General features: G+C 47.3%; 1 protein-coding gene across 3 annotated transcripts in view; it reads right to left on the bottom strand.

Moving 5' to 3' along the window:
* Nucleotides 1-495: 495 nt before the first annotated feature.
* The window catches only part of ESD (esterase D), a 42454-nt gene continuing 31781 nt past the window's right edge, over nucleotides 496-11168 (bottom strand). For all 3 annotated transcript variants that reach the window (XM_068267739.1, XM_068267738.1, XM_068267740.1), the window contains one exon: nucleotides 496-686. In XM_068267739.1, the coding sequence (XP_068123840.1) occupies nucleotides 606-686 (81 nt within the window). In that variant the 3' untranslated portion in view covers nucleotides 496-605. The remainder of the gene's footprint in view (nucleotides 687-11168) is intronic.

The raw sequence follows: 11168 nt of genomic DNA, 5'->3' as shown, positions 1-11168 counted from the left end.
CTGGTCACAAATTATGCGTTGGTTGGATGAAACCTGCTATGACTTGGCGTTGGATCTAAGAAACCTGTTACCAGTTCACAAGAAAAGGCCAATTTACATTTTCTCATCCATAATCTTTGCTATGGAATGAAAACAACTGGAGTTCTATGAGATAGCAGAGAAGTCCTTTTCCATTCTATGTAAATAAGTGACGGCAGGCAACACTCACCAGCAGGTCATCCAGTCATGCAGCAGTGAGGAAAAGACTGCACTTATCTGTATTGCTACATAAAGCACAGAGACTTATGGTAACTAATGAAGCAGCACAGAGAAGAGCAATGCTCTTGGCCCCCCTGTAAAGATGCTCTGTGAATGTAAAGGATAACAGGACTATCTAGACCCTGGGCACTTCTAGCACCTTGACAAACTCTCTTCTATTTTTATCCTGACACATATTACACATGTACAAGACAACGTACACAGCATCTCACATTCAGATATAAAGAGTCAAGGTCATACGGACAAGGCTTTATTTCATCTATGCAGAAGAACATTTTATTGCATTTCTTACAAAACGGAGAACATGATTTTAATGTTCACTTCAATTCTGACCAGCCACATTCTTTTCAGGCATTGAGGTATTTTGCATGGTGTTTGATGTGATCATTTATAAATGTTGTAATAAAGAAGTAACTGTGATCGTATCCCTGAAACACAAACAAAATAGAATACACATAAACGGCAAAAAAAAATACAAAAAACAATTCTAGTTCAAATATTTTACACACACATACTCATTTACTGGACAGTAGCGCTTCTGGTTTCAGTATGAAAGATAGTTTGCTCTCAGTGTACAGCTACTTACACAGTTTCAATAAATGTTGCCGGCTGGTATTGGGGGTGAATCTTTAAAGGGAATGTCCAAGCAAAATAACAAAATGAGTTTCACTTACCTGGGGCTTCTCCCAGCCCCATGCAGCCATCCTGTGCCCTCGTAGTCACTCACTGCTGCTCCAGTCCCCTGCTGGCAGCTTGCCGACCTTGGAGGTCGGCGGGGTGCATTGCGTACATTTTTACGCATCCCCGCTAGTGCAGGAACATTAACACATACATTTTTACGCATTACTGGTTCAATGCGTAAAAATGTACGCATTGAACCAGTAACGCGTAAAAATGTATGTGTTAATGTTCCTGCACTAACGGGAATGCGTAAAAATGTACGCAATGCATCCCGCCGACCTCCGAGGTCGGCAAGCAGCCAGCGGGGGACTGGAGCAGCAGTGAGTGACTGCGAGGGCACAGGATGGCTGCATGGGGCTGGGAGAAGCCCCAGGTAAGTGAAACTCATTTTTTTATTTTGCTTGGACATTCCCTTTAAGATGACACTTCAATGCACAAGCACATACAGAAGTGTCCCTCGACTACAGCCGAACAATGCATAGTGTTGCTATGGGGAGGAGAGGAGTAATGACGGGGTTGTTTCCGGCTGACAAGGTATGGAGGGGAACAATGCGATTAGACGTTGCTGCTGTTTAAAAGGTCCTGCATGCTAGATGTTTTAACCAGCTCAGGGAACACTTGGCGGTTCAGGGTCTTTTCTGATAAGAATCAAGTTCTGTCTTAACATGTATACAAGGTTTTAATGAGATAGGAGTGACACTATATACCCAAAGCCAGTATACTCTATGGTTGTGCAGGATTCCTCCTGCCTGTGGAATGAATGTGTCCTTACAGTAAATCAGGCTGGATGCATTAAGTTTTACCCCCTGCTTTGTGCAGACTAATGAGATAGAGAGGGGGAGTTTCTCAATTATCTTTGTTGTTTTGCAGTCTTTACCTTTAAAGAGAACCCGAGGTGGGTTTGAAAAATATTATCTGCATACAGAGGCTGGATCTGCCTATACAGCCCAGCCTCTGTTGCTATCCCAGACCCCCCTAAGGTCCCCCTGCACTCTGAAATCCCTCATAAATCACAGCCATGCTGCTGACAAACAGCTTGTCAGAGCTGGCTGTGTTTATATCTATAGTGTCAGTCAGCTGCTCTCCCCGCCTCCTGCAGAACTCCAGTCCCCGCCTGCATCCCTTCCCTCCCTGCTGATTGGAGGGAAGGGACGGGGGCAGGGACCGGAGCTATGCAGGAGGCGGGGGAGCAGCTGAGACTGACACTACAGATGTAAACACAGCCTCACAGCACGGCTGTGATTTATGAGGGATTGCAGAGTGCAGGGGGACCTTAGGGGGGTTTGGGGTAGCAACAGAGGCTGGGCTGTATAGGCAGATCCAGCCTCTGTATGCAGATAACATTCTTTAAACACACCTCGGGTTCTCTTTAACCTCCTTGGCGGTTAATTTTTTCTGCAAAAATTGCAGAATTCCAATTTTTTTTTATTTTTTTTTTAAAGTTTCATGTAAAGCTACCAGAGTGGTAGCTACATGAAACACCACTAGAGGGCGCATGTGGCCCTCTAGTCCGATCGCCGCCGGCAACAATAGCAAACAGGGGAACGCGTATACAACGCGTTCTCCTGTTTGGCTTCTCCTGTCGCCATGGCGACGATCGGGATGACGTCATGGACGTCAGCCGACGTCCTGACGTCAGGGACACACGATCCAGCCCATGGCGCTGCCCGGAACTCATTGATCCGGGCAGCGCAGGGCTCTGGCGGGGGGGGCCCTCTTCAGCCGCTGCGTGCGGCCGATCGCCGCAGAGCGGCGGCGATCAAGCTGTGCGCGCGGCTAGCAAAGTGCTGGCTGCGCGCACAGCAATTTACAAAATGAAAATCGCCCCACCAGGGGCTGAGATCTCCCCCTGCGCGGCATAGCCCGAGCTCAGCTCGGGCTTACCGCCAGGGAGGTTAAGGAAAAAAAAATTCAACATACCACTAGATGGGCTTGATTTACATTGGCAGACACCAAATGCACTAGAATATTTACTTGTTATGTGGCTTTTTAAAATCCTGTTCATGTTGTTTACTTTACTTATAAAACTTTTATGCATATGTTTATTTTTAAACAAGGTGTGCATGCAAGGGATGGATGCAGTGTTTAAAGGAGTACTGTAAGGGGAAAAAAAAAAGTTTAACTTACCTGGGGCTTCTACCGGCCACCCGCAGACATTTTTGTTCCTGCGCCGGGACAAAATGATCCTCCTGCATACTGCGCGGGACATTCCCGGCGACGTGAGCAGTATCTAGGATGCGCATGGCCAGGGCCGCACAGGCACAGGGGACGATGACATAAAAGTCGCAAACCAGAGGTGAGCTGCGACGGGGGACCGCAGGATCATTTTGTCCAGGCGCGGGCACAGGACGTCTGTGGGGGCCTTTGGAAGCACCAGGCAAGTTAAACATTTTTTTTTCTCCTTACAGTACTCCTCTAAAGGGTGGCTCAGCCATGCTTCTTCCATTCAGATGTGATCATGTTTCTGGCAATCAAAGAGTTGTATTTACTGAGCTGCAATTGATGCTTAGGGACTTGGCCAGGACAGAGGCAGAGTGAAGGAACGTAGATCTACTCTCCATCGATGCAAGGGGGTTCATGCACAGTGTGCAAAACGTTCTTTACTTATAGACCTGAGTGTAAAGAGGTAACTTCCATTTGTTGTTTTTTTTTTTTTTGTGAAAACAGGAGTTTTGTAAAAAGTAGCAGCAACACTTGATTTCTCGGTTTTAAATACAAATAGATATCAGACTGTTATACATCCTTTTACTATATAACATTGTTTCCATAAGAAAGGCAGAACTCTGGAGAGAGCAATGTGCTTCAGTCTGCTCCAGGCAACTAGCTGGGTAATCTGGCTTACTAGAGGGCAGCCTGGAGCAGGGCTGTGGAGTCGGAGTCGTGGAGTCGGGCAATTTGGGGTGCCTGGAGTCGGAGTCGGGAAAAAATGCACCGACTCCGACTCCTAATGAATTTGTAACTGTAATTAAAATAGAAAATATGATAAAATGTTCTATTTCTCAGATAATAGTCATTAAAAGTAATGTATATATACAGTATACATACAGTAATAGCTGTGCTTAGTCCACAAAAATGAAATAAACCAATCAAAATTAGTTACTTGTGCTGCTTCAATAAAGCAGTCCCCGTATTTTTAAGGTCAGATATACACATCTGATTGTGACTGTATATATGATGTGTACACAGGAATCTCTTATATATACTTAACATCTATGCTGTAAGTATAAAGCCTGATGTGTAGCTGTGTCACTAATAGAGATGGTCAACGAGATGGAAATAATTCTGCATTGATGCTGATTTATGCAAATGTATGCACTCCCTTTGCTGATGAAATCAAATAATTTGATATGTTATTAAAATTTGGTTTGGTGACTACAAATTAAAGGGTAACTGAGACGGATGAAAAGTAAAGTTTTATACATACCTGGGTCTTCCTCCAGCCCCCTTCAGGCTAATCAGTCCCTCGCTGTCCTCCACCACCCGGATCTTCTGCTATGAGTCCTGGTAATTCAGCCAGTCAGCGCTGTCCAGCCGCATGCCGCTCCCACAGCCAGGAACATTCTGCACCTGCGCAATAGTGCTGCACAGGTGTAGTATGCTCCTGGCGGCGGATTGTGTGCATGCGCACTACGCCTGACTGGCTCAAGTACCTGGACTCATAGCAGAAGATCCAGGTGGTGGATGAGGACAACGAGGGACTGATTATCCTGAAGGCGGCTGGAGGAAGCCCCAGGTATGTATAAAACTTTAATTTAATCTGTCTCAGGTTTACTTTGTTACACAGTAGTACTATACTCTACATATGCACTCCCCACAGAGCTGCAGGGAATCCACTGAGAATGCTGTGCACATTGAACACAGAGGTGTTGTCTGTTTACAATCTCCTCATTCCCCTGCAGAATACCTGCACATCATTCTTACATGTACCCACACTTACATTGCCTAGGGCCTGATAGATGTTCTTTGTTCCGGTTTGTACCTTTTACAAGTACTCTTACCAAGGACTAGTTTTAGTCTAAAGGGAATAAATATAGTAGTCTACATATCCTTCTCACTTCAGTTGTCTTGTAAAATTCCTAAGCGTTGGCAGTTAAGAGACGAATTTCATGTTATATACTTTTAATCAACAAAATTGTAATATGCAAATTAGAGGAGTCGGAGTCGTGGAGTCGGAGTCATCCTAAACTGAGGAGTCGGAGTCGGTGGATTTTTGGACCGACTCCACAGCCCTGGCCTGGAGGATGCAGAATGATGCTGCTCTCTCCAGGGTCCCAACTGCACACACACATGTATACATAGCTAAATGCTCTTCCCCCAAATAGGAATGTATGTTAAACAATTCAATTCCTACTGCTGCCGCTTCCTAAACAGGGACCGCTTTTTTGCTTCGACAAGCCAGAAAAGATTGGACACATTGTTGAGGACCCACACGAGGGTGATGGTACCCATACATGGTACAATAAAAGGGTTCGATTTTCCCGTTTATTCAACCAAAATGATCGAATGAAAGACAAAAAAATCTTTTTTTCGATCAAGAAAAACAAACGATTATCCGATTTTTTCAATAAATATCTGATAAAACACGTTGGAAAAATCTTTATATACGATCCAACAGATAATCTAATCGGAAAAAGATTAAGAAATTGTACCATGTATGGGCACCTTTAGGTTGTGCATCACTAAATGCTCAGTGGAATCCAATAGTTCTGCATACTGCTCTAGTCACACCTCTTCCAAGCTTAGAGGTTAGTATTCTGCTTGCTGTGATGCCACTCAGTCACACCATCGTTTTCAAAGATATTAAAGGGGTTCTGTTAGGGGTTTCTGAGGAGAAAAACAGACCCTTACCTTGGGCTTCTATCAGCCCCGTGCAGCGGTAATGTCCCACGCCGTCCTCCTCCCATCTGCTGTTCTCCGCCGCCAGCCCCGGTCTAAGCGGCATGGGATCGAACTGCGGCTGCGCTACAGTGGCCGCGCACCCGCTTGCTTCCGCCTGCGTCATGGGAAGCTTACTGCGCAAGCGCAGTACAAGGCTCCGTTGTACTGCGCCTGTGCAGTAAGCCTCAGATGACGCGAGCGGAGGCACGGCAACGCGCATTATTCGTCTGTGTGACAGACGAATAATAGCCCGGTGCCGGCTGCGGGGAACGGCAGATGGGAGCAGGACAGCGTGGGACATTACCACTGCAGGGGGCTGATAGAAGCCCCAGGTAAGTGGCAGTTTTTCTCCTCAGGAACCCCCACAGAACCCCTGTGGAACCCCTCAGGAACCCCCACAGAACGTTAAAGTCGCACGTTACAACAACATGTAACGCACAATAACTTACAGCAGTGAAAAATCAATGGGCTGTTCACAGTGCAGACGTTGCGTTGGAGTCTAATGCTGCACGTTAAATAAAAGTGCTGCATGCTATGTGTTATACACGTTTTTAGCTGCGTTAGACTGTTTGCACATGCTCAGTAATTTTTTTATTTTTTTTTTAACGCATGCGCCGTTTTCGTTCTATCACTGTGCAATGAAAACGGCGCACCAAACACAGGGCTACATAACGTCCAAGTTATAGTCTTTCAATGCGTTTCATTAGGGGTACATTATGCAACCTTAACATCACATCAAACGCAACGTCTTACTGTGAAAGAGGCCTTAGTGAATCTTAGATGTATAGTCCAGAAACATTTAGCTTTATTTTCTATTCAAGTGCTGAGGGTTGGTGTGAACTTTTCCTGCACCTGATGACAGACACAAAATATTTTCTAGGATCAGCTTGTCATTGTCTTACACAACTAGGTTTTATCCAATTTCATTTTCTGAAGATCCACAAATTATATTTTGGAATCTAAACTCAACCTCGTACACTATTTGGACACCTGGGTTAAACTCTGTAAGACACAGTGAAAATCTCTGTGCTGAACAGAATGTGAAACCTTCATCACCTACAGGTGGGAGGCAGGGATCTTACATCCACTGACCACAAACTCACATTCTAGCGAATTGCAGAGCATGGCCATAGCATGAGCATCATACATACATTCATACATACATACATCATGGAGAGGTACAGCACTGTGGAAAAAGGGTGGGCTGGCCTGACACTCTTTGCTGTTGCTCTTTATGGGAGGCAATTGTGGCTCACAGAGATCTGGAAGCTAGCCCTGCAGAGCAATAAAGTCCACTCAAAGGAGGACAGGTCCCATGGTGCTCAAAGCTAAAGACCCTGTATAGGCCCCAAAGGGCAGGAGGAGAAGGGGATGAAGCACCTGCTGTGTATTGGGGGAAAGAGGGGGAGAGGTACTATCTGTAAAATTAGAAATTAGGCTCATAAAAAGGTTCAAATAACACCATGCAATTTCACTTCAGATCCTACACAAGTGAGATATCAAATTGATATTCAGATCTTACATCGATGAGATATGGACGAAACCTAGCATACAAACCTATGTGATTTTTATGATAATTATTCTGATTGGGTACACACACACACACACACACACACCAGGGGTGTCTCACCCACCAGGCAAGTATAGGCGGTTGCCTGGGGTGCCATGAGGTGGTGAGGCGCATTCCCCCGCCGCTGCTACCGTGACCATGTTTTTTTTTTATTTTAATTTTTTATATTATATTACCTCCCGACTCAGTCCCCGGTGCTCGGCACGCTACCATGTGCTCAGCAGTGCCTCCACCTCCACTTCTCCCCAGCCAATAGAGCAATCAATACTGCTCTTCTCTGCCAGGCTCCTTCTTTAAAGCCGTGCCCCTTCTTCTCAGTAGCCACACAGGTAAAGTGTTTACCTCACCTTTAACTCCGCCCCACGCCAGTCAAACCAGGAGCCAGCGGCCAGCCAGCTTATGCCCCCGACAGTCCGACCCCCCACCTGTGTCACTGGCTGCACACAGACACTGGAGCGAGACAGCCAGGGGACAGATGCAGTCACAGAGAGAAGAATGTGATGTGTCCGTGTTGGAGCTCCGCCCCCGCACAAGACAGCAACACAGCCCGGGAGAAGGGAAGTTTCTGCTCCAGAGTAGTGATGGGAATTCCGTCTCTTTTCAGAGAATCGGCTCTTCTGAATCGGCTCCCATTAAAGAGCCGGCTCTTACAGCTCTGAATCGGCTCTTCATTAAATATCATTAAACACCACTCAGAATTGGAGTAAAAGCCCCGCCCCCGTCTCCATGACAATTCCAGACTGCTTCTCTGACTGGGGCAATCCCTCCTGCTACTGCTCTCTGCCGCATACACTACTACAAGCTGCAAGAGGAGGACTACATCTCCCAACATGCCTCAGCGCCCTTTATTGCAGAGCAAATCAGAGCTGTGTGGGGCGGCTGAGGCATCGGCTCTTTCAAAACTGAGAACCAGCTCTTGTCGTTCGCAGCAAAGAGCCGGCTCTTAGAGCCGGCTCGTTCGCGAACGACCCATCACTACTCCAGAGATGATAAGCTGCATGCACAGGCAGAAGAGAAGGTATGCAGGCAGGCTGCTAAGAACACTTTCTGTCCTGTGTGCAGACTCCCAGTACTGTTATAACTGCTAGAATGTGCCCTGCTCTTTTGATACTAGAGTTTTCTTTGAAAGCTGGTTAGGCTGTAGGCTGGTAAAGCTGTAAACCTGTGCTTTAGTGCTGTGCTGTCTCTCCCTCTCCCCTCTCTGTTCCTCTGCCCCCTTTTCCATCTTATGCTGTCTCTACCCCTCTCTGTTCCTCTGCACTCTCTTTCATCTTATGCTGTCTCTCCCTCTCCCCTCTGTTTCTCTGCACCCTCTTCCATCTTATGCTGTCTATCCCTCCCCCTCTCTGTTCCTCTACCCCCCTCTTACATCTTATGCTGCCTCTCCCTCTCTACTCTTTCCCTCTGCTCGGATTCCGTGTATTTTCTGGTGAAACGCTTCCACATTACGATTATTTTCTGACAACGCTGCCCCATTACGATTATTTTCTGGTGAAACGCTGCTGCCCTATGATTAATTTCTGGTGAAATGTTGCTGCAATAAGTGTATTTTCTGGTGAAACGCTGCCACCTTACGAATATTTTCCGGTGAACTGCTGCTGCAATAAGTGTATTTTCTGGTGAAACACTGCCACCTTACGAATATTTTCCGGTGAACTGCTGCTGCAATAAGTGTATTTTCTGGTGAAACACTGCCACATTACGATTATTTTCTGGTGAATTACGATTCTGAATTACGATAATTACTATTATTTTCTGATGAAACACTGCTGCATTATGATTATTTTCCTGGGGGGGGCTTGGGGAGGGGGGGGCACCACAGGTTTTCTCGCCTGGAGTGACAAAATGACTAGAGGCACCCCTGACACACACACACACACACACACACACACACACACACACACACACACACACACACACACACACACACACAGAGAGAGCTGCAGCCACTAAGGGCACGCTCAGTAGGACACCCTGCAATGTTAGAGAGTCTTGCACAAGGACTCCTTGCTGAATAGGTGCTGGCTCACTGAATACTGTAGGAAGAGCAGATATCCAATCCCTAGTCTCCTGTGTCAGAGGCAAGGCCGTTTCTTGGGCAGTGCGACCTCCCTGGGCGCAGACTGGCAAGTAGAAGAAGGGGGGGTGCAGGCAAAAGGACATAGCGGCTAGGGAGCTGGTGAGGGCTGGTGCAGCCAACTGGAAGAAGATTACTAGCACGATGACCTTTCTTGACTCCTCCTGGGCGTCCTGCGGCCGACGTCAAGTCATCATGACGTCACAACCGCGTGATAACACCCAACGTCCTGTAGCAGTGTGCATAGCGCCCATGTAGGAGTCAGCTTGCCGGGGCTCTCTTCGCCTGTGTGTTTTCCTGGTCCATGCTTTCTCCTGGATGAGCGGCTAGTCACTAGTAAGAATGTAGATCTACTTGTGACCTGTGGCTGTGACTGTCGCTAAAGAGTAAGGGTTCGCAAGTCCAAGAGGGTGGGGGGAAAGGGGGCACAATTTTTAAACCCTCTCTGGGTGCAATTTAGCCTGTAAACTGCCCTGGTCAGAGGCACTGCTAAAAGTGTCTGTTATCTGTGATAAGAATCCCGGACTGAGCATTCAGTCTGGCTTTGCAGGGAATAATTATAGCTGAGTCATTATAGCAGAGCCACAAGGGAGCAGGCTTGGGCTTGAAAAGACACCAGAGAAGACAGACTCAGGGCTCTTTTCCACTATGAAATGCGATCGCAATCGCGTTTCAATTTCCCCCATGCGATTGAGCTACTATACTTAGTATAGTAAAGCTCAATCGCATCCAAAACGCGCCAGGACAGCGATTGAGTTTTGACCAAAATTGCATTGCAATCGGATTGCACTAATGGAAATTGCTGCTGCAGTTGCCATTAGTTTAATGTACCTTGTGATTTGCGATCAGAAGAAAATTGCACATCGCAGGGTAGTGGAAAAAGGCCCTCAGCTATAATCTTTCCGTAGCAAACCTAGACTGAGTGCTCAGTCGGGGATTCTTATCAGAGATGATAACAGTCAGTTTAAACAGAGAACAATGAAACAAAGAGCAGATTACCGTATTTTTCGGACTATAAGACGCACTTTTTCTTCCCCAAAAGTGGGGGGAAAAGTGGGTGCGTCTTATAGTCCGAATGTGCATCCATGTGTCCCCCCAGAAGGAAGTGCAGGGGCAGACTAGAGTGCACTCACCTACTCAATCCCGGCTCTGAGTGCTGCATCTGCCTATTTCACCTTCCCTGCAGGCAAGTGATAATCACAGGCTTTGTCCCCGCTGATGGTATCAGCCGACATGCTGCATAGGTGGCTCTGGCACGAGCCTGGTCATCCATATGATCTTCACTGCTGGTGGCTGACATCGGAGCGGTGCATCTGTGCACCGGCTCTCTAGTGGTTTCATCCCGATGTATGTCCGCATATCATCCGCGGGCCCCCCTCGCCGCAGATCCATGAACGGGAACATGGCGTCCACCCTTTTCTATTTCCTAGACTATTATCCAATCAGGCGGGGGGCGCTGTCCCTGACCGCCAATCACAGCCATCCTCTGTCTCCTCTCCTCTCCTGATTGGCCGCGATGGTCCCGCCGGTGGGACCATCGCGGCCAATCAGGAGAGGAGAGGAGGCGGAGGATGGCTGTGATTGGCGGTCAGGGACAGCGCCCCCCGCCTGATTGGATAATGGTCTAGGAGATAGAAGAGGGTGGACGCCATGTTCCCGTTCGTGGATCTGCGGCGAGGGGGGCCCGCGGATGATATGCGGACA

Source organism: Hyperolius riggenbachi, chromosome 2 (genome assembly GCF_040937935.1).
Source record: "Hyperolius riggenbachi isolate aHypRig1 chromosome 2, aHypRig1.pri, whole genome shotgun sequence".
Lineage (NCBI taxonomy): Eukaryota > Metazoa > Chordata > Amphibia > Anura > Hyperoliidae > Hyperolius > Hyperolius riggenbachi.
Note: the sequence above shows the minus strand (reverse complement) of the source record. Positions and strands in the feature narration are given on the sequence as shown.